General features: G+C 36.0%; 1 protein-coding gene across 1 annotated transcript; it reads right to left on the bottom strand.

Annotated features, from left to right (window-relative positions):
- Positions 1-18,306: 18,306 nt before the first annotated feature.
- Positions 18,307-22,264, bottom strand: LOC134815566 (uncharacterized). The gene is made up of 6 exons (XM_063824106.1): positions 22,207-22,264; positions 21,793-21,838; positions 21,606-21,685; positions 18,587-18,675; positions 18,409-18,462; positions 18,307-18,315 (listed from the first exon to the last, which is right to left on the bottom strand). The coding sequence occupies exons 1-6, from the start codon at positions 22,247-22,249 to the stop codon at positions 18,307-18,309; spliced, it is 321 nt and encodes a 106-aa protein (XP_063680176.1). The 5' UTR covers positions 22,250-22,264.
- Between the last annotated feature and the right edge of the window lie 3,111 nt (positions 22,265-25,375).

The following is a 25,375-nucleotide window of genomic DNA, read 5'->3' as shown; positions in this document are numbered from 1 at the left end:
TCATACTTATAATTTTTTGGATGACTGATCACCCAGTTTTTAACATTATGATAATGTACAGTTTATTGACGACACAATGACTGACTGTTATTTTATATTCTAATATATATTCTACTATTTTATTTATTTTACAACAGAACGAAAACTTCCTGTTTTTCTTCTATATTCGTTTACTCATAATCTCTTGTACAGACTTTTTACAAGGACATGACAAAATGATACTTCACATAGGCATTCATAATTGCATCAAAATTTAATTTCACTTGCATTATGCATAAGAATTTATTCTCTGGACACAGATTTCAAATGTTGTAATTAATTTGTAGTATATGAACAGTAAGGATATAAGAAGTATATTTCATTTTGCTTGGGCAGATTTAAATTGACTTTAGGTATTGAGGATTTAATGATGATAGGAATTGAATTCTATATAATTTTACACTAGTTGAGTTGGGCATATTGCATAGTAATATGGTTACTACATCAATGATATAACATATTATTATGATTGGGTATTCAGATATATCTGATTATTTACACAGAATATGATAATAATCTCTCATATGCTTAGGTAGGATGCCCCGGCTAAAGAGACTGGTTTCTACCAGGAAGCAACCCGCGTGCACCGAGCTTGTCTACATATATATTAAATTATTAACCATTCATCTGTAAAGTTCACGAAAATTATATCAATCAAAACATGAGGAAAAAACCTGTGTGAGACACCGTGGAAGAATTACATCGACAGTGATGCTGGGGAATCCGACTCTCCAAACTGGAATCTCTTCAGTTCAGTCCAGGATAAATGGCATACATTATTTCTCATTGAGAGAGGTACAGGGGGGAGTATCGCGGATCCAGAGATGAGAATAAAAAACCGTGGAATCCCTGATAAAAATTGCTACACTTGACCTGAAAATCAATGAGGAGTTCTTGTGCAGAAGGAAACCCTGTAATGAACAGCGTGTTGACAACCGCTAATGAAGACGGCGAGGGTTTATCAGCCTGGAACATTCAGACAATGAACCGGTGACATCCAGAGTCTAGAAATTGACTCTTTCCATTGGAGGTGAATGCAAAGTCCTCTTCACTGAATTGAAACCAACCCCAGTTCACAGACGCACAAGTGTACTCCAAATCAGTTACAGGAGGACAAAAGGAGTCATGCTCACTAACAGCACTCTATCCAGAGGGGTCAGTCACTGGCGCAGTACGATAAAGATTTCCCCTTCAGAATCAATAGATAAAGAATCGTGCCAGTACTTGTATCTTCTCTGATTCAAATGGAGGCAGATTAATTCGGAAGGATCACAAAGGAGCTTTGTAAGTGGCTGCCTGAGTCGGATTTTTGAACTCCTACAATAGATGACATTAACCCATATCTTGCGCATGAGGATACAGAACATTGATAATTAAGTGTGGTAATAAATGACTGTATTAGAAGACATCTGTTAAATCTCAGCGTGAATTTTTGCTATAATTATCATCTAGAATTCAAGATTGAGCAAATTCAAGAGGCCAATCCAACTGCCCAAGTATTTCTTTGTCCTCGTTTTAACCAACTCGAAATGCTGATTTAATAGGAAAGTTTCTTATTACTTTATAGAACTTATTCGTCGAGAGCTACTCCCAAAAAACATTTTTATGGTGTCCAGTTCGTGATGGCTTTGATGACTTCTTGACAATAACAACTGTGCTGTACTTTGCCTAAACCTTGTCCCAGGGAGTTTGACAGATATGGCCCGAACGATTACCATGCACCTAATTGAAGGGAGTGTGCCCCACATGCTACTTTAATCCGTAATACAGACCTTGTTAGGATGCCATGGAGGGACTGATAGGAGTAAGAGGGGGAGGAGGGACGGTAAGGTAGTTTACAACACTAGGTTATATCACATGCCGGCCGGAGGACAGGCCTCACTGTTTGAAGGCTATCACCTCCAACATGAATGTTCTTAAAAAGAGGTTCTGTGCCCACTGTTTACAAAGTATTTACTTAGGTTCAATCTCAAAATGAATGCTACCACTGGAATGCCCCATTCACCTAGAAGTTTTAACACCAGTGACAAACAAAATAAAAAAGTTGACTTGTACACAAATAATTGTAACCCACTAGCAGTAAACCGTTATAACCCTTTATAAGCTTCTGAATGATGCAATGCTGACCAACCCTGATGGCAGATGATGTAATACTAAAATCTCTTAGGACTTGAAAGCTGACTCATATTCTGTAAAAGACAAAAACCTGCACCTTTGCTAACGAATTACAAGTGCAAAACTCACTAATATTTTCAAAATCTTGATGGAAACAAATCAACTTTGACTCGCTGGCAATTTGAAATAGCTAGGTTTACTACAAATTCTCTGTAAAAGGCTTGCTGAAACGAATGTAGGCCCTGAAATGAAAAACTTGTACGTAACTCAACAGTCAATGAGAGCATCTATCAAGATACCTCGACACGCAGTAAAGAGGCTCAGGAGTGGCTCTATATATAGTCCTGACTCCTTCAATGCTGTCCAAAAAAAAACCTTTACCACAAGTAACAAAAATCTAAAGAAAAAAAAAAACCCTCTTTAGTAACTATAGGGTAGTCTAGGAAATACTACTTCTATAGAGTAATATACCGCCCTCCCAATGCAATGCTGAGCAAGCCTAACCAAGAACCTGTCGTCAAAACTTGATATCACCAAAACATACACACATTGCAGGGTGATTTTAACATTAACCCATAGTAACCACAGTAGCATTATAGCACAGTAATGAATTTCCCTATTTAGTAGAGGGCTTCTATCATTGATATCATTAGCAACTCATGAAAAGCCTGGATGTAATGCCTCGTGCATCGACACATCATACAATGACTCTAGACCTCTGTACTGCCTCTAGAGTCATACTGATCACATATCTCATCACCACCCTACTATTTACAATATTTGACTGGAAATTAGCAAGACCAAACATAATCACAAGCACACTCAATAATTATGACTTTTGTAAATCAAACACTGATAAATTTTCTGAAGTCCTTGGGTAACAAACTAGACAAAGAACCAATTATAGATTTATACAACTTTTCATGATATCTTTAAAAACAGCATTGACGAAACCTGCAAACTGAGCTTGAACCCCAAAACACTAAGCGCACTATCCAGAACAACCCATGATTACTGGCGGGGATAATAGCCTCAGTAAAACCACTGCCATGGGCTGTAATGATGACTGGCGAAAGTCAGGAAAAGTTAAGTGTAAACAAGGCGAAACTGACACAAAAGGGCACATGCCTGTGTATCTACTGCGAATAAAAGAAACCGTATGAAGACTACAAAAGAATATAGAAAGGCTCAAAAAAAGGTTTTCGTAAAAAGCTGTATCTGAATATTATGCGGACAAGTTTCCTTGAACTCAGGGAAATTCCCAAGAAAACTGGGAAATGATAAATAAAAATCGAGTGGCAAACAGAAACGTGATAACAGACCTATATTTCCCATAGAAATGAAAAGATACCTGAAACGCAGAGTTTATAGCCTATAATTCAATAAGTATTTTGTAGCCGCTAGCATCTAACCTAATGCCAGCCTACACAAACTAGGATAGATACAAATAAATCACTTCCAAGTTCTGTGACTTTCTTACCTAAATCGAATACCGCTAATATAATATCTACATGACTGCTCACCTGAGGGAGAGGTGGTCTAAGATCAAAAACGGAACTTAAGTGAATGCACGGCTAGTCCATCACCAAGTACAAATAATAAAGGCAGTATGCACAAAATAGCCCACTACTATCGGAATTGTAACAACGAAATGTATGCAAACAGGGACTTTTTTCCAGACTACGAAAAGTGGGTAAAATAAAGTCCAATATAAAAGGAAGAAAATGCTGATCTTTCCTTGAAAATTCCAGGCCTAACTCAACCTTAGCAATATTCGGTAAAATACTTGAAAAAATCATATTCTCCATCTTTACAGTTCTTTCAGTCGCAAGATTATTAAAAGAAAATCAATATGGCTTTAGAAAAAATCACTCACAAGCATGCACACAACTTCCTCTGTCGACTACAATGAAAAATCTTTAAGAGATAAAAATCACGTACTAGGCATCTTCATATTGATTAAGTAAAGCTTTTGACACAATTCTGTCAATGATAAACTGCTTAAAAACTGAATGAATATTGAATACGGGAACTGCAAATAAATTGATAGCCAGTTACCTTACTAATAGACAGCAATATTTTTCAGTACTTGGAGAAGAATCCGAAAAACTGACTGAATATTTGGTGTTCCTCACTCGGGTCAGTATTAGTCCCTTTCTTTCACTATCTACATCAAGTGAAATATACAGAGTATCAGTACCTAGGTAAGTTTATGACTTTTTGCCGAAGACACCAACATATTGTTGTCGATAAATGTTATAAAAACACTTTACGGCAAAGCTAATAAAATTTCTAACTTGTCATCAGTAAATGAAGAGTAACGTTGCTGCATTCAACATAAAGAAAATGTTTTGTATATCCACTTTAAGCCGAATCTGTAGAAATGAACCCAGATTCAAACACCAATGAATTAGATCTGCACTAACTAATATAGTAAGAAAAAAAGGTGAGAAACTAAGTTCTTTGGAGTCATTATTGACCAAAAACTGAACTGGATGCTCACTTTAAGACGTTAAACCGTAAATTAATAATGTGAGATAGGTAGACTAAGTGGATTTATACGCTGTAGTACCTAAAAAAAACAATATAAGGACCTGTACCACAACACACCCCTTTTTGAATCACACCCTATTTATGGAATATCTGTTTGGTGGGGTGTATCAATAATAAACTAGAAGCCATATTTTAAACACAAAAGAAATGCATAAGAATTACTCTTTGGTGATAAAGATGACATACTTCAATAAGTTCAAAACATGTGCAGGAAAGTAAGGCCAATCACAAGGGATATGACACGGTAAAGTTATCAAGCAGAACTGTTAGGTCAAAGAATTATCTTAGAACTAGAAACACAGTAAAACCAATCTGTAACGAGTATAACATCCTGAATGTCCACAATCTTCATAAGATTTTTTTTTGTGCACTGATTACTGGAAATGTTTAAAATAACTAAGTACCAATCAGCCAGCTCAATGTTCACTTTATTCAACAGGCCTCCAAGTCAACAACTACTCATCCCACCCAACTCCATCCTCACTATTCATCACAATCAACTCGTATTTGGAATCACTGCCGTAAGTCAACAAGATTAAATAGACTTTCTCCACTCCCAACATATATCTTCAAGAATAATCTTAAGAAATCTTGTTAGAACTACAATCTAAATATGACCACAGATTGGTGCAGTTATCAACTTGATGCAAATGATTACATTGAAATAGGTTGATTTTAGTAGAATAATCATATGAGTAAACCACGGTGTTATTGCAAAAAACCAGACCAGTCTCAGACCTAAATTACTCTAAGAGACACAAAAAACTAATCATCATACACCAAATTTAAAATCCTCGGTCACAGGATCTGTTGTTTTCCTACTCTACCTCTCCCAACCCTCTCTCCTCTCCTCTCTTCAGGTTTATTCTTCACATTATTTTAAAATTAGATAGCAGATATATTTTTCTTTTAAATAGGTAATGCATTAACATTGTTTTGTTATCGTATGTAATGTTTGTGTAAGAAGATTGGGACGGGGGTATATGCTCTATATTATTTGAGGCTCACGACTCCGTCCATGGGGAGTTTGTAGGCTGAGTATGTGTTCACAATCTCCTTACTTCGTATGGTGAAACACTGAAAGGTTTTGCCTTAGCCCTTATGGTCGAGTGTTTGCCCACCGGGGATCCAAATATATGGAATTCATGGACATACTTTGACACATAAACTAATTCAAACGACTTTAATGATTCCAGACAATTTTTACTAACTGGCATTAGCAGTTTATAGTAAATACACACGATCGCAGAATAGAGAGGACACAATTGGGTTCCATGTTCTGCGACGTGTTTTCCTCGGTGGCCGACAGGTTTTTGTTGTGTAGTAGTGCTGGGAAATAAACGCTATTAACTATCAATGAGTCCAAAGAAGAAGTACTAATTTTTAAATTCTGACCTTAGTGCCACAGGTTCTGTTAAAAACAATTTATAGTTAAAACGTGATATATTGTAGAAGGGCATGAGTTTTACTCTCACATCACTAAGCATCTGGAAGGATAATTAAGCACCAAGATAAACTGCCTTTAAACATGACCCACCAGCTATACCACGTAACCATAGCTCGAAATACATAAATTGCTCTACATATAAACATCTGGCCCTGATCCATCACATTGTGGTCCCCAGGGTTCGTAAAAGCCCTTACGGCAACTGGGTCCTTGTACCACCACAAAACAATTGATCATGCCAGTACTGTCATAAACTTGTAAACCAACTATTAAAATTAGATATCTTTTGCTAAATCTAAATTTTAAAATCATAGAGCAATCTTCTCAATTTTAAAAATTTTTAAGAATAATATTTTAACCCTAACTAGATGATGGGTGGCATTTCATACTTAACAAAATTTCCACTTTGAAATTAATAGATTATTAGTATGACAACAAAATATAGTTAAGACATCCAATCTGTATTGTGATTTTCCAATATTTAAAGAGAATTTAATGATATGTATTTGAATGAATAATTGGTAATAAATTAACATTTGTTCTTATTAACTTTTGTTTATATTTGGCAAAAGGAGCCAGTTGCCTGCAAGAGCTTTACTAGCACCTCGAATTACCACTTCTTTGGAGCACAAACTCAGAACCTAAAAACCGCCAGCACAAAAGTATGTATATCGCCACGATTGGGTGATTGAGATTCCAATATCTAACACACGCGGCACTAATATTAAGAAGTTTCATTATCGAATTTTAAATGCCATCGATCGTTTAACTTGTAACACATATAGAAAAGGTTATTAAAGAATAATTAATGTTTGGTGGTTGTATAAATCGAGTTTTAATCAATTAATTTAAAAATAGTATTTGTGTTATGTTTATTATTAACTATTGAGTTACTTACAGATTTAAATAATAAAACACTACCTACAATACATTTCACAAACAAAACGACGGGGACACAGAAAGAGAAGACAACACATCACACGGACGGAACTGCTGCTGTTGAATGAGTATCTGATTAATCTTAATTATGGATCTCTTGTTCATTACATAGGTTTGTGGAACATACTTCTAGAGTATATAGGGCTGGCACAGTTGCTGCAAGGTTAACATGGGGGTCCAAAACCGGAGTGTGATAACAACTATTTTCGCGTTTACGTATAAGAGATACAAAATATAAAATATAAATATAAATGACTGCAAGTACGATATAGCGCGGCGCCTTTTCATTATACTGGCGCGGTAATTCAACACGCTGGGTAATGAAATGAATAAAGTTATAACAAGGTTAAGTTTTGCGCGCTATCCCTTGAATTGACAATGACAATCCGTCCAGATCGTGCTCTGCGAAGCAAGCAACATCGACGACGACGACGACGAAACGACGATGACCGCATTCGAAGATGCGAAGCAAGAATGCAAGTTCGCCAGCGGCGCGTCGAAGCTGCGAAGTCCCCAACACTATACCAAAAATACAGTCCCATATCACTTCATAAAGAGCCGTTCGAAAAAAACAAAAGGGTGGGCGATATAATAATTTAATATAAAAATCAAAATGCACGGTCTACCTCGAAAAAAAGTGTTTTTCGTGATTTCTTTTAGTTATTACTTATTTTTTCACATGGGCACGCCAGTCACTAGCGCATGCACGGCGCTTTTTTTCAAGCTTCATGAACGTTCGCGTAACAGAAGAAAAATACGAGAGAGGAGCAAAAAAACAAAAAAGGGGAAAACTACATCTAGGAAATGTCAAAGCACAATCAAACTTATCAATTGGTAATAAATGCTGACCGCCAGCCGCTTTTCCTCTTTAGAAAAAAAAAGTATTTTTAGTAAACAAAGATTTTATTTATTAGCAAGTAGCAATCGATTCTTATGATATAATTATAAGAATATAATAGTATGTCACACTCAAATTAACTGTTACGATTCGAGTAGTCGTGGCCATGGCTAAATTTAACTAGACCAGTGGTGACATTAACATTTTAAAAGGTGATTCTAAGTGACACAAATGATGAAAATTTAAAGAAAAGACTGATCAAAACACAGATCCAAGGACAAGTGAGACCCAGATATGCAGGACCAATACATGCTATTTGCTTGGTGCATGGCCAAAAGGTTCCAGTTGGTTCCCAGAAACTGTACGTAGCTGGTCAACAAGTTTGAATTCAGACTAGGCTTGATGAGTTCTGGGGGTTTTCTAGAGTAAAAAAAAAAAAAAACAGGGAATTGAATGGTGCCAGTTCGTTTCAGGCGGACATGGAAATTTATGCGAGAATATATAGTATATAAAAATCATATCAATATAACAATAGATCCAAACAATAGATCCAAAGATTCACACGGCAGTCAGGGCACTCCAGACAGAATGCCCCTTTTGAACAGGTATAATTATCGCTTTTGTAATTATTGGTATGCAAGGGATGGATGCTGAGTTGACTAACTGGTCAATGCCCCACAAGTTAGGGGGATCCACTCAATTTCACACGACCAGGTTGTTTTGGTCAAGTGAGCTGGGTTTCAAGAAGAGCTTTTGATACGTGCTCTTGAATTAATTGAATGGGGGAAGAAAGGTCGGTGAAAAATTTACTAGAGCCAGGGACCATGACATTGTTTTTCATGGTGGAGATCAAAAGGAAGCAGCTGCGCACTACTAAGCACATTTAGCGAGTATAATTTGCAAATCCAAACCTGTATGCATTGCAAATTTTTAGTTAGGTTTTATACTACAAAAACGCTGGCGGACATCGTCGACGGTCCTTGGAACAAATATTTTAACCATATCACCCGTCAGAAGGACGTTGTCGCCTCGTACGCTGCGCACATCATGTGCAATTAAGGAAACACTTTAATGTCGTTATATAAGCATTGATAACAAGCATTGAATTTTACACAATGACCATCGCGTATTTTGCCAAAAAATTTTTAAATCAAGCGGCTAACGATCGACAATTTTTCTGAAAAAATTCACACAACGGTGTTTTTATAATTTTCATAGTATAGTACCTGGTACTCAGGGGTCGCTCTCTATTACGTAATCAGCCGAGGGAGGAAGGTTCCCAAATGAAACGATAGTGTTAAATTTTGACACAATAGCTTTGTGTAAAACTGAATACGAGGGGAAAGGGGGTTAAAAATTGGTCCAAAAACTGAATTACTTTAATTATGTGAACGACCCCTAATAGCGATTTTGAGTCGCTTGTACTCAACAGGAACTCCTCTTCGGCGTGTGGTAACCCCTGCAATGTGCTTTGTCTGTTTTCTTTTCCTCGTAGTATACATAAAGATGTAGTTGACACTGTTACTTACCTTCACAAAAATCGACAATCTTGCACAAGTACATACTACAAAGATTGCTATCCCAGGACTATTTAAGATTACTTGATTTGAGTCCAGCTCCAACAGTTGTGAAATTTGAGAATGCAATGAAAATTAAGTCACATAGAAAACGCTGTTTATCTCAAATTGAATAGTCATTTCATTACTTAAATTTATCATTATTTGTTTTCACCATTATAAAAATCTTAAATAAGTTGTTTATATAATTACCAGTTTTTTAGCATTACCTCTTATTTCAGATATAGAAGGTGGTGTTATGGTTAAGCTAATAAACCAAGTATAATACTTGTAATAATATAAAGATAACTGTTTTCTGTGATAACACCATACACTCAATTTAGAGTATTTAAAATCATGAAATTGGACACAAGCCAAGTTATACAACTATGTTTTATAGGTCAGAATGGTGATATAATATAATTCAATCGACCATACTTATGTTAATAATATGTTATCAGGTAAATCAGTATCTGTGTCCATGTTAAGATTCCCAACTATCTAACCAATTGAGCGCTTTTAATGGCTACTCCAAACAGATGACATTACTTCATAACAAAAATTCCCTGAAATTAGAATAGTTTCAGTTAAAACTTACTTTTCAGGAATATTTCTGTTGCTACTACTACTACGGCATAGTCCAAGAGAAAATAACAAGAGGAACATAAGGGCTGAAAATGAGAGATTATTTCTACACCATGTTCTTGACTTTTGCATTGCATCATCAATGCTATGTTCGCCAAAGGTAAAGGTACTACATAATCATGTCTAAAATACCATGTGACTAACAAACCATGTGTAGACTATTATAATTGGCTATTATTTATATTGAATCCAATAGTGATTCAATGTACCTGAAAGTGGTCTCACATTGTGGTCTGTAAATAACACATTTAAATTACTAGGAATACTTCTGGTGACAGACTCGCCTCCGGACAGACACCACATACCAGAGTTTTAGTCTGCGGAGTTACTTACGTTGGAGCCAAGTATGGCTTCCAAATGCCTCCTTAAATGGGATTCAACTATCCCGACTCAAGTTTGGGAAAGAGTTGTAAACCCATTCCCGTATGCTGCCTTGAGTGATATTAGCTGTACGTTAAAACAAAGCAGTTGTCCGATTTTATGATGTTAAATTTGAACAGGAGAAAGCTTTTCTCCTTGGTATCACCATTGTAGAGTTAATTGAACATAACGATGCATTAATGTTAAAGTGACGAAAACTATTTGTTTTATTTTCAAATTAACTCAGGAAAAAGGTATAAATATTGTCAAGTAACTGACCGTGGATGTTTGATAGTATTGGAAGTTGCTCTGTTCATGTATAAAGACGGTAAATCTGACGGCTCTTGATTTACGATTGCTTCTGGTGAATGTTACTTACTCACATCCTTGACAACTTGGTGGGTACATGACAAATACACTAACTTCTTATCGTATCATTTAGCTTTTTGATTTATTGATTGCTGTAACATTTTGATCAATCTAGTAATAATCCTCACAGATTGCCGTCGTTTTACTATAATTAAACCGTTTGAATAAAAGATAAATACTTTGACCATAAAATACTTGCAATTAAACAGACTGTCTCATCGCGGACATATGAGCCTGCTCCTTGCATGGGCTATGTTTCCATGCGTACTCACGAATTTCCACTAATAATGATTCACTTCAGACGGTCTAACTGGTGTGGCTCCAAGAGAAAATGAGAGGACCCGAATGAAAGCTCACTACATTATGTTAATGATGAACCTGTCAGCAATGGTAAGATAATTTCAAACTTTATAAAAATCCTACTGGAGTGTTACTCTGAACATTGCAATTGGTTTGGTTCATTGGCTGTCACTGTCCCATAAAATAACTTACCGTGGTCTTCTTAAGTTTATAAGTACAGAGAGAGATGTATATTGCATAATCAAATTATGGACAATAGATTTCAGTTGTCATACGAAATTCTCTGTTGGCCACTGTAGAGATCTGGGAAGCCCTCACATTCTGCCAAAACAACCCCGAAGTCGTTCCCGAAATCATCACTTTCGGATTTGCCAGTGCTCCGGTCAAAACTTCATCTTCATCACCGTGTCTGAGTTTCGGGGCCCCCTGATGTGCTCCATCAATGAACCACTACCCGGAATGTTCTTTACAATCCTGGATCTGTCGTTTTGTTTTGGTAATGCACTGGCCAACCCGTCAGTGTATAGGTAACTGCTGTTGTCTCTGCGGACAAGTCCGAAGGGAAACGATAGTTGTTAAACTGTCAAGTTTGAGAAACTCTGAAACAATTAAATTAAGGTGTTAAATTGGGTTTAAAATTTACTGTCTCCACAGGACTGATATAATTCTCGTTTATTCATAAAAAATTGCAACCAGTTAGCTGTATTTTACCTTTTAAATTTCCTTAAAATTTCATCTTAACATTAACAATAGTTTTTGCGAACAGTTTCTGATACTTCATAATTTATCTATTCATAACGTTTATTCTTGATTATTAATATATTGAATTATGTTTATAACATTTAAGTAAGTATTCAATGTCTTTTGTTGTACCATTAGCTCAATCGGTCTGTTTTAGATATTAATATTAACGATTCCAAAATTTCACCTTGGACCCCCAGACTTATTTTGAGTTATATTCTCGACGATTCAAATATTTATTTAGAGTTGATGTTAATACATTTATATTTCCAAGACAGTAGCTACATAACCGACTACGTAAAATGCTGATTTGGGTAACCGATATAGTAAGAATATTGTGATTGATAGTATACAATGACCAACTAAGCTCTTATTTTTAGTTCATGTTTTATTTCGCTGATTACGATCAGAATGAGTTTACTGACTACATAAAGTTGGCAATATTCTAGATTATCAAAGCATTGGTTATTTTGGCACGATTCCATTATCTATTATGTGAAAAAAGCTCTAAGTTTTCGTTTCCATGAATTGTTTAATTCATCTTCCTACAGACTCTAAACCATCTCTAAAATATCCCATTGTTTATATACAATATCCCACTTATCCAGAAATGTCGAAGGGTTTTCAGTATCCCCCCAAGCCTCGAGATCGCCATGGCTCCAAAACTCCGAGAAAAGAGAACAAGTTTAAAACAACTGGGACATGTTCTACACAAGATCCATTAGAAAGATGGGTCACGGAGGCAGAACTGAGCAAAACCCGAGACTGTGTGCCCGACCTGCGAGAACAGCGAGAGGTGACAGAAACGTGTACAAGTTGTGTTTATAAACTACAAGTGTACAAGTAGTTTATAAACTTTAAAATACTCTTTTGAATAAGTTTATATTCGTGGCATGCTGGTACTATTATATCGATGTAAAATGTTTTCCGAGGGAATAAGTTATGGGCACAATAATGTAAATGTATTTTCGTTTGCAGGTGCGAGAATTCTGAAGTCTGCCCCAACACAAGGGCTGTGGATGCACAGGGAAGGAGGTATAAGTGAAGAATGTTGGCGATGCAAACAGTATGGTCACCGAACAGGAGATAAAGAGAGTGTACTTAGCCTCTACAGAACGCTTCCAGAACGAACATTTTTCTTAAGATGCACGAGGAACCATATGATCACATGATTGCGCAGAAGGTATGAAATTGCTTTGAGCTAGAATATCGAACCTTGCTGATAGCGCTTTTTATTCTTACGTAGTAATTGAATGGTTCATTTGTATTTTATAACTAGTTACCATACATCTTCTAGGTCAGTTGCGGGGACACTTTCTTTTAAGCTTTGTAGGTAACGTTGTAGAAACAAAATTCGAAACTGTGCGTAGATACAAAAGTAGGCCCCTGAAACATATTATATACATTATGAATCTATTAGTCAAATATACCATAATATATTTCATCCATATCAGTAACTTATTATTTCGAATCTAAATACGAATAGGCTAGGAATAGCTTAAAAGCTTGAAATTATGTTAAAGATTCTGACTGATATTATACTGACCGGCGATGAAGGAAAACAGTAGTCCAGCTAACATAAAAATCCAGATAGCGGCGTGGTGAGCCTCCAAATACATAAAGATATCCATCATCTGGGTAATTGTACAGTGAAAAGCGGCCAATGTTGATTCCCGCACTATATATAGTGACAACATTATATAGTGACAAGAACTTTATAGTGACATGTCACTATATAGTCCTGTCACTATAAAGTGCGTTTTGCACACTATATATAGTGGACATGTTCAAACCTGGTTGGTGGTTTTGTTTCACTGCCAAAATGGGCGATTTTCTCATTTTTACAATAACTCCATTAATAATTACTCGATGGTCTTAAAACTTTCAGAGATGATTAAAATTGTGATAACAAATAGTCTCAGGTCATCGGCTATGAATAATATTGTAAAATGGCCCAGTTATGTTGAAAAATGTAACATTTGGTTACACTTTTCAATGGCTCAGCCAATTATTAAATTTTAAAGATTCTTGCTTCACAAAAATGTACTTTAGGTATTTGCTTAGCTGTGGAATGAAAAAAGGCCCACTTTTGGTTACATAAAAAGGCTCAAAATGGACATTTTGTAACATCTTGTTTTCATGAATCTATCTTTATAGTTTGTTACAACCACAGCTAGTGTAGGATATGTATTTAACTCTCAAACCAGGTTATTAGTGCAGCAATTCTTGTATAAAGGCATTACCACAATCTTGGTATATGGTTCATAATCAATAAAAGGCCCATTTCTTTGAATAACGTAACATGGTTACAAATGAGTATGTTATACAGAGTTGTTTGATCTAGTATTGGTTTTAAGTTGGTTGATGCATTAAAATAAAGACATGAAACAACTTAACAAATTAAAAAAATGATAATTGGGACCAAATTATTGAATTTTGTAACAATTTAAACAGAACGCGGTAAATTTAATCAAATGAATATAGCTAATTAGATTAAAGGTTGGATATTTAAAAACTTTTAATTTATATATCAAATTGTGTAGAAAATAGAAATTGGGCCCTATATATTGAAATTTGTAACAATAAAATGCCAGGTCACGAGTTTATCCACTGAAATGGCAGAGTTCCATGTCCATCTATGGACTTACAAAATTCAATGTTTTGGGCCCAAGTAAAAAATATGGTCAATAATATGGTTGATGGAACCCTTATGACGTAGGCAAACTGGTCTGAACTTCAAAAACTATAATATAGCTTGCCTAACACCCCTCACACTAGGATACATACTATATACTATACTCTATACATTTACTTTCTAATGTTACATTATTCAAGTTCCGCAGCCATTTTATCAAATTATACGAATAAGGAATGCTTTACAATTCTGCATGAGAATCTAAAAACCATGTTACCAGTACAAGAATATATTGAACATTCCAGATATGAGCTTTGTAGTCAAAACATAAATATGTTACAAAATTCAATGTTTTGGGCCCAAGTACAAAATTTGGTCAAGAATATGGTTGATGGAATCCTTTGTGACCTGGAAAAACTGGTCTGAACTTCAAAAACTATAATATAGCTTACCTAACACCCCTCACATTAGGGTACATACTCTATACACTTACTTTCTAATGTTACATAATTCAAGTTCCGCAGCCATTTTATCAAATTATATGAATAAGGATTGCTTCAGAATTTTGTATGAGAATCTAAAAACCATGTTACCAATACAAAAATATATTGAATATTCCAGATATGACCTTGGCAGTGAAAACATAAATATGTTACAGAATTCAATGTTTTGGGCCCAAGTACAAAATTTGGTCAAGAATATGGTTGATGGAACCCTTTGTGACCTAGAAAAACTGGTCTGAACTTGAAAAACTATCAAGAAGCTTCTCTAAAAACCCATTGAAAAAGTGTAACATAGAAATGTGTTACAAAATTCAATATCCACGGCCCCCAACTAAACTGCTATATCTCAGGACCTGAATATGTTACAAAAATTCTGATTCAAGGGTGCCCTCAGTCAAAGGGTCTAGTTTTTGTCAGTAGTTTTAGTTTTTCTTAAAATGTTACAGATTTCAATCTGGGGGCCCAGAAGTAATGAGTGGGAAAAATGAAACAAAACCACCAACCAGGTTTGAACACGTCCTAGTGACATGTGAGACGGCTGCAAATTTACCTAAAAGGATGTGACCCATGCCTTCAAATGGTAAGGTCGCGTAACATCAAACGTGCTACAGATCATAACTAGCTGATCCGTCATCTCAAATATTTTATGGCAAGCTGTGGAAAGGATGTGACCTAAGTACTCATGTGGAAACATGAGTACTTGTTTGAGCTCGTTGGAGTCCTGTTGCTCCTCTCTCTTTGGCTGATCCTGTCCTAACTCCTGACAGAACAAACAAGCGTGAAACCTACTCTACAGAGAGAAGAAGATCTTCCCTGTTTGGCACTGCGGAAGACATGGATCGTTTAGTTGCGAAAATTCTCTTATACTACAGTACAATTGTCGCACTACGATCCAGGAAGCGTACTCTAGTGCGACAGTGTCGATCTTGAAGGTTTCGCACTGGGGTATGTGTCGCACAGGTAAAACAACGTAAAACGTTCATGGTGTTGATTTTATTTGAAAATTTCACCAAACAATACAGCAATGAACTTATATTAAAATAACGGCGAAAAAGAATGTTTATGCTGAAAATACTGTTAAGGCAGGCACAAATAAATAAGATGTGATGGTATTACTCGGAGATCAAAACACGTTAGACAAGTTAATTTTGGTGTTTAATAAATGATATGTATAAATTGTAGAATGACAATAAGGGTAAAAACATGTACAATAAAAAGTGAACACTTCAATAAATTTTCACATATATATAGTCTGCCATAAGGTCATCGTTCCATTCAATCTCCTAGCTGCGTCAGCTTCTTCTTATCTTCTATTATCTCCTCGTCATCGTTCCATGTAATCTCTCGGCTGCGTCACCTTCGTCTTATATTCTATTATCTCCTCGTCATCGTTCTTATCTTCACCACGTCACAAGCTTGACAATACCCAAGCAGAAAACTGCATTTCGGTTTGTAAGTTAACTAATTCAATACATGACTGTGCAGCTGTTTGCAATAAGATTATCCTGATTATATTGTATTTAATTTCATTTCCAACTTTTGATGTAGAACTACAACTGCCGAAATGACTATAAAATTCGCCGGAGCTGGACCTGGTGTCCGGAAATTTCCGTTAATGTGTTTAACAGTTAGACAAGGTGGTATGAGACTCATCACGTGATACTGAATACTTATGCGTTACGTGATCGAGTATTTGTTGTAGCTAGACGTGACGTAATGCGTTAAGCCTGGAGGTGGATTGTTTAAAACACGGCATGTAAACAGGGATTGGCTAGTTAGAGGCGGTCCGTGTAGGCCTTACACTGTGCTTTCAGCAATACTCATATAAGTGATACGAAAGATTTATTTATAGAAGGAACTTTCAAAATACTCGTGTAAATCGTCTTCAGCAGCTGCGTTAGGGGCCTTTTACTTAGGAAATGGCCCCTAACGCAGATTTTTAGACCGCCTCCTCCTCCTGACCTCCTCCCCTAGACCGGGTGTGTCCAAATTTAAAACCGACCCCTCGTCCGGACTTCCGGATTTCCAGCTACTTTTCAGTACAAATAAAATCTGCCCAAATTCATGGTTAATTGTGTCAAAAAGTTTAAATAAATTGAACTTTTCGTTAATTCTGCCAAAATTTTCGGACGTCAGGATTTTTAGAAACCACCCCCTCCCCCTGTCCGGATTTATCCGAAATTCCAAGACCACCCCCTCCCTATTTGCCAGACGTCTTAAGTAGATGGCCCTTTACGTGATGGTGTATTTGGTCCTAGCTAAACATGACATGATCGATTACGTAACGCGTCACGAACTGTTTAGCGAGGGTCTAAGTTCCAAGATTTTGGGCTAAAAGTTTGCTGACTTTAACTCAAACTGGTTAGGAGACACTAGTTGTATTCTTCGATTGGCATCCCAAATTATCTCTGGGGTCAGTGAGGCCTGGAAATGATTCCAGAAGCTTGGCGCAATCACTGCACCGTGCGGGGTTGACAATAAACATGAACTCAGGAAGCTGGGGCGTTGAGCGTTAGTCTCGACTGACTTCATGTAGCTGAGGCAACGTAATTTAAATTCAATTTTCACTTTGCATGGCGGGGCGCGGGCCTAGGGCACCAACAATTCTCACTGCCGCAGTTATATTTAAACTGCAAGGCCGGGATCCTGAATTTTATTAATTTTTTGTTTAAATTCTTTCGTGCTGACTACTTTTCATACGTATGACAAATGACAGGATAATGCAAAATTACAATGTACACTTTTAGTATTACTAATGCTTCGACCAGTTTCGTTACCTTAAAACAAAAATAAACACTAAAAATAGTTTTTAAAAATTAAATCAATCGTTTATAAATCCTCTTCAATCGGTGCAACTGGTCTTGGTCGTTTCTGAAAATGTAAAAATGTGTACCGTAAGAGTATGACATTAATAGTATAGTGCTAAAAGATTATGGTCTAAGAGATTAGGGAGCGTTTACATATGACGTTAGCAGCTGAGGGGGAGAGGGGTTTGGAAATGCTGACGATCCTCGACGCCGCAAAAATTGTTGTTTCAAATCTATTTTATTAGCAATAAAACTTCGCTAATTTCCTTCATATTAGTACTTTGGTGAAGTGAACTCTGTTGACCAGTCATGTACACTGATTTTCCCTGCGTACACTTCGTCAGCAATCAGCATTACTATACCCCTCGCTTACTGACGGGAGGGGTATGTATTAGGTAAGGGGGTGGGGGATCGCTCAATGCTGACAGTTGCCGACAGGGGACTCCCCGATTTTACTTCCTATCTCCCCTGACGGGAGATAAGAAGTTAAATCGGCCGAAATTTTACTGACGTCATAATATGTGAACGCTCCCTTACAAGTACATTTGGTCACTTTAATACCTTTAGGTGGTCCCAGAAACACTTTGCTGCCTCTTTCAACTGTCCAAAACAGCACTGTAAAATATTAAGTGTTATTAGGTTTAAAAGCTATTCAGTAGATAGTGATTTCAAATTACAAATAGGCAAATATTATACTTTATACTTAAATAAGATGTGTATACAAGAATTTAAAACTTACATAGACAAACAGAATCCCAAAACTGAGCGCAGCCAACCCACCGATTACTCCTATTATTTTGTCCTCCCAGCCATTCTTTTCTTCGCTGGCTGTATAGATAGATTATACGGTAAAAATCATTTTTGAGGCTAATTTCCAGAATTGTTAAAACTTAAATAGCCCGATAACAAATTAATAGTGTCATCATGTAAAGTTCTTAAAATGAGTTAATGGCAGGAGTCAACGCAGTTCAATCTATTATATATATATATATATATATAAATTCAATTTAATTCGAACAATTGAAATCAGGGCACTGATGATTGGTATTGTTTTATACATATCACAAAGCGAATCGTTTGCCCTCCAATTTGATTTGTTTCAATTGTTCGAATTATAATGCTCCTGCTTATAACTGCAGTCGAGCACTCTATTTGGGAAACCAAGCAACAACTATTTATTATAAATAAATATATATTATAGATTTATAGTTCGAACGGACTCAACTGGTCGTTTCTATTTGTATTATAGTTCTATATCACAGTGCTGGCAAGCACGAGCGGTGTCTTTATTGGGGGAATACTATGTACCCCCTTTACTATTGTACCCCCTTTACTATTACACCCCCTTTGGTACACGTTGGAAGCCTCTTTCGTGCACGCGAAGCGTGCACTCCGGCCGGAGGCGGCGGCCGGAGGCCGCCGCCTCCGGCAGGAGTTTTTCAGGCATTAAGACTCATCGGAAGTCGTTCAGCAGATTTATTTTTAGTTCAAAACATTCTAATTTGATGTCAAAGATGACAGAAATAAGAAATAGTTATGTTGAGATTTTTAAGAAATTTGCATAAAATACGCGCCAGCACTGTTATACGAAATTCGGTAAAAAACCCAAAATCGCCATATTCAGGTGCCTTAAAAACCATGTTAAGATTGAGTTAGAGATCTGAAACTTTGCAGGGCGTCTAGACGTTGACCTAATCGACTGTAAAAAAAGTTTCAAGTTTCAGGAGCACCGGGAAATGGGTTTTCTAGAACCCCTGTTTTACGACAGATTGTCGTGATATATACATATATATATACATATATATATTCAGGGATAGACGCTTTGCCAGTCAATTATAGGCTATGTTTAGGTGTCCGTAGATTCAGAAGCTTTAAAGATACAGCCATTTCGGACCACAGGTCTTGAAGATAATTGTTTAGACTTTAGTTTACATTATGTTAAAAAGTAATTCAACGTCATCATCACCACTTGATGACGTCATCAAGTTAACCATTTTTAAAACTTGATTTTTCACAAAGTAATCATTTTTTAAATCGATTTTACGCCATTAAGGAGTAATTTTATTCAAAATTTGAGGACATATTGAAGTTAGATAATTGTTTAAGCATTCTGAAAATCTACCGGAAAGTTTTTCTAGCTTGCTCCTTCATAAAGATATTCGCTATTGAAGTTAGTGCTTTTTTAAGGAATAATTTTATAAAAACGCTAATTTTACGTTCTAGTATTCTCTGGTGTTGCACCATCCCTTGGGTTGTGGAGCTCAATTTTGCTTCTTAAAGGTCTAAATTGTGTCATAGGCTAGTTTTAAAGTTGAAAATCGAAAAGTTGCACACGTGGGGCCACGCCCAAATTGATAAAAAATTGCTAAAATCACTGAAAATTGCTGTTTTCACCAATTTCTGTCAATTTTGGAGTGTCGTTGTGATTACAGTTCTTCTTGAAATACTTTGAAACTTTGCATGCTTATCAAACTATATATAAAACACCATCATGCAAAAATTTACGGTGATTCAATATTGGATGCGCACGCAACTTCCGCTCAAGGTTTGCACGTACGCGAAAGGTTAAAATTTTGCTCTTTCGTGATTTTGAACAAATTCTGCTTTGCCACGAAAGTTCAATGTCATTATATATGAATTTAATGCCAATTTCAATGAGTATAAAGTGGCATATTCAGTCAGTGATCGACCGATATGCTTACCTAAACACAAGGAAATGTTTTTAAAGGAAAAATTTCGAAATCGTTGAAATCACCTCCTTATTAATATTAATGAAGTTATGAGTTTACATTTCGGCTTTGTAAAGTACCCTGACATTATAATAAAAAAGAGATGATATTTAACCAAAACCCATAATCATGGGTAGAGTGGAGCGCTGCCAGTGTCTCTCTTTCCCAAACAAAAGGCAATGATATCAATTTGAATGACCGTTATCAAATGCAAAATGATACCGAGAATGAAATCGGTCGCTCGCTTTTCCCATTCATTTACAATTGAAATAGATTACATGTTATAAATCGAAACTTATTACAATTCGTAAGCCATGAATGAGTGGGAAAAGCGAGCGACCGATTTCATTCTCGGTATCATTTTGCATTTGATAACGGTCATTCAAATTGATATCATTGCCTTTTGTTTGGGAAAGAGAGACACTGGCAGCGCTCCACTCTACCCATGATTATGGGTTTTGGTTAAATTTATTACATACATATATAATATAATATATATTATATATTATAATATATATATATTATATAATAACAGGTTCATGGTTTTTATTCAAAATTATATGTCCGATTTTGAGGCTGTTTCTGATGAGCATACTGACGAATTGAAATCGGAGTAGATGAGTATTGGCAAACGTTCTGGTACATTCAAAAGTGACAATAATCACTAGTCTTCCGTTAAGTCACCTTTTTAGAGTAAATTAAACTTAAATACTAGGTCGTATTATAAGTACCTAGCTTCTGGAACAAACTACATATTGAGAACTGATATAAGATACTAAGATATTTAAAAGCAACACTGATTCATCGATTGGTTGGACCGGATATAACCCAACTTATATTGTTCTCATTTTATTTTAAATGAGAAAGAGGGAGCGTCGAGCAGAACCAACTGTAATCAAGCCGAATTTCCCCCGTATTGTTAATCTTTGCAATTTGGAATTGATTAACGTGAATTAAGAAATTATTGCGTGTTGACAGTTTCTTTTGGCCCAGTTTATCTTCTCGCATGATGTATAGTACAATATTTACCATGTTCAGGCGTTGGTGTTGGTGTTGGTTCCTCCATGGGACATGTTGTCTGACGATTTAAGTCGTATCCATTCTTTGTTCTGCAAACAAATCGATACTTCAAGTCCGTTCTATGTTATGGATTTTTTAAGATATTCAAGAGAAAACACATTTGAACAAGAATGTTTGTTATTGTAGTATTACTTACAGTTTTTCAGTTCCTGATGTTCCTCTTCCTGCCACATTGTAACACCCTGAAAATCATTGTATGGTTAATCAAATGATATTTATATACTGTTGATATATTTATTGATGCTGAATCTGGTGGGGCTGGCTGGAGCAAACTTTTTGACACGTAGCAGAAGATTATTAATTAGTACCCATTATTGGATTGTCTATTTTATTTCATTTAGACTCTAAATAAACCCTAAAAAAGGGTTAAACAATATGCTTTACCTCCCCACCAGAATCATCATCTATAAATATAATTTACAATTTAATAATTGAACGTGGCGGCTAAAGCACAACCGTCTATTCATAATATCAGTCAGTATCTTCTAATGTGTTTAGGTCTGTATAAGCGAATCTCAGATTAGATGAATAAACAATAATCATTACTTACTCTCAATAATGTTCTGAAAGTTCTTGAACATTGCTGGGTCCATGCCCCGGTTAGTGACGGTAACGCACCTAGTGCAGTTATCCGTCACTAAACCGGAACATGGTCCCACAATGATCATAAAAAATATTTGCATCATATCCTGTAATTATTTATTTTATGAGATTAATAATATATATTAACTTAAAGGCGATGAACGATTTTAATAAACATGAATGTAGAAATTAAATAAATAAAATAAATTAACTGCTCGAAACTAGTGTATAACAGCAGAGGCTAGGGGTCGTGAATAGGATTCCCTATAGATGTAATATAAGCAGACACACGATGCTTAATTACAAGTAATGTAGGACTGACAACAAAAATTTAAATCCGTGCACGGTAAACTTTAGATCAACAAAATAGAAACTAGCTTGTTATATAGTGAGCGGAATTCACCGATGACTTCAAATTGTTTCACACGGTAATTTGTAATAACGCGATATGACCTTACCTTGTGAAATCACGTGGCGCGCTCGTGATATTCAACATAAACTACCGAGACACCACGTCGCACACAACTCTATAAATAAAATAGCGTCTAAGCCCCTTGGCCTTTGTTACACACACCCTTAATGTGATCTGTGTACTAAAATAGGCTATCAACGATACAAATCTTTTACATTTATTCATTATTATTATCTTCTGGAATGGAACTGGGAAGTGCTTGGAAGGTGTGGCCATATCAATTATACAACGATATAGAAAGTTATGAGTAATTATTCTTGAACGGAATCAACTAATAATTTTTGCTGTGTAGAAGTGTTTCATTTAAATTATAAATAATTACAAAAATTAAAATACGGATCATTGCTACTGAGTAGTCTATATTATTATTAAATACTGTTAGAAGTGTTTAATATACGACATATTTATGCCTGCAGTTTACTTACTTGTACTTCATTATGTCTCCTCAATCATTCGAGTGGTCATGGTCTGTACATGTACTCTTGTTTATATCTCTTGTTATATCATTCCTGCATCTTTCTAAATATATGATAATTTAACAAATATTAATAATCTAAAAACTACTTAGTACTTGTCTGTATGTACAGGGAGCTGCTGCCTGCTGGTAGACTATCGTCGCCACATCGACTACGCTATACAATGCTACTTGCATTACGTTGAATCAACCTGGATTGGAGGGGGATTATTTAAACATGAAAGTGATACAAAATTTTTGTTCAGAAGGAATTTGCAAACCAACTTCAGCTGGCTAAAAACAAACAGATATAGATAAAACATTCAACTTAATTGTGAGTTCTGAGGGGCCACTCCTACTGTTATTGATGGAGTTTTACGAAACGTTCAGGGAATTTAGGTCTGACTCATATCGATAATTTAAAATTGTTGTTTAACTCTGTACTGTGTTTATCCTTATTCCTAATATACACGTATCTCTTCAGGTTGATCCTCTTCGAGGCTGGACGAGAACATCTGAGACTGCAGCACTGGGACTATCTTTATTTGAAGACATTGGCTGTACTGCTGAGCTGAATCAAATCTATAAGAATCATCTTGGACCAGCAACAGAAACAACTATATTCGTATTACGGTCCTACTTCGAGCAATTCTACTAATAAAAAAATCGTGCAAGATTTATCATCGGATACATTCCTCTTCTAATTCTAATTAACAGACTGCTTCACCCAAAAATGCTGAATGACGTTAGTTCCACTCGAACTTCAAATTATAGCCCTCAGTCTCCCAACTTACATAAGCTTCAGTCTTTATAGAGTGATTATTGTTTGCTATGATGCTACCAAATACCAGTAACAATTTTGAAGGATCAAGTACTAAGGCCAGCGACGGTTAAGGTGTTATGCCACACTTTCTTCGCCCGAAACTTCGCTGTATTGATCATGCACAGCTCCTCATTTAATCCTCACGATTTCTAGAGTATTCGGCTAATTCGTCAACGATTAAATCGACTATATTAATCTTTAGATTGTTAAAAGTTTATCTGTATCATTTTATATTTTATTATCCACACAAGTTCGAACGCCATTTAAACGTCAAAGCATATATTTATTTTGGGCCCGGGTATGCTCATAGAAATTTCAATTTATTTAGGTAAAACTTGATGTATTGCACTAACTTGTGTAAGGTTAATGTCCGCTATCTCATGTGTACATCTTTTGATTAAAAAACTGTTATCAATGGTCTATTTCAAAAGTATCATGAATCTATTACAAGTTCTTTTAGTCGAATGTGATTAGCGTCTTGAAAGTGTGCACGAAGTCAATCCTGTAAAAGTATACTGCTTGCTTAGTAATTTCTACTGTTACACGTGTGTCACGCCAAATTATAATGATATCAGTGTGTAAAGTAATCGTTGACATCACTCCGCAACTGCGCGTCTTTTGGCGCGTATCTTGCTGGAATTCCTCAATTCCTGGCTAGATCGGCGAGATGCGCTACTGTGCCGCGCCGAGCTGCCATGAATTGACATCGTCAATTAAGATATATCCAAATAATACGACATAAATCAACGAATTTGGTCAAATTTGGTCAAATTACGCGACTTTTACAGCTAATTTTGCTACAAAAGCCGCGCACCATCAAATATGGCACCTAGGCGAAACTCACTGATCTTTCCAAAAAGGTATGACAAATTTGGTATTGTGAAAATTCTCACAGTCTCTAAAAAACAATGGTACAAAAATTTTCAAAATCCGAGCAAGTTTATTTTTATGGTGCACCCCCTAACAGTAGTTCGGGATCGATTACGGAAATTAATTGGACGCTGGAGGCCCTAGTTTTCATTTTAATGTCTGTTGAATTAATTAAGTATAAAGTCTGTCCGTTAAATTTTTTTTTCAAAAGGTATTCCACTACAAACTTTTTTCCCAGGATATGAATAATTTTGTAGGTTTACAACCTACCATGTATTAGGACGCGCGCCGAGTTGGACTCGTCGACGGTCCAATATATGGAACAGATATTTTACGAGTATCACCCGTTAAGAATAATTTTGAACCCAAAAAGATGAACAATAACTTCCGATAAGGTAGTATAGAGAGAAAGAGAAAGAATAGTTCTGGGGACGAGTTGTGAGAAGTTGTCGTTTCGTTGCTTCGTTGCATTATCATGCTTTCTTCGCTGAAGGACGCTTTTGGCTAGTAGTAACTAC

Source organism: Bolinopsis microptera, chromosome 5 (assembly GCF_026151205.1).
Source record: "Bolinopsis microptera isolate Bmic1 chromosome 5, MBARI_Bmic_1.0, whole genome shotgun sequence".
NCBI lineage: Eukaryota > Metazoa > Ctenophora > Tentaculata > Lobata > Bolinopsidae > Bolinopsis > Bolinopsis microptera.
The sequence above is the reverse complement of the archived record's forward strand: the minus strand, read 5'-3'. Positions and strand labels throughout refer to the sequence as shown.

Bases quoted from the DNA above. Each gene is read 5' to 3' on its own strand.
- LOC134815566 (XM_063824106.1), bottom strand. From the start codon at position 22,249: ATGGACCCAGCAATGTTCAAGAACTTTCAGAACATTATTGAGA. The intron at 21,839-22,206 runs GTAAGTAATGAT...AATGATTTTCAG, and splicing joins CTTTCAGAACATTATTGAGA to GGTGTTACAATGTGGCAGGA. The intron at 21,686-21,792 runs GTAAGTAATACT...ATTTGTTTGCAG, and splicing joins ACATCAGGAACTGAAAAACT to AACAAAGAATGGATACGACT.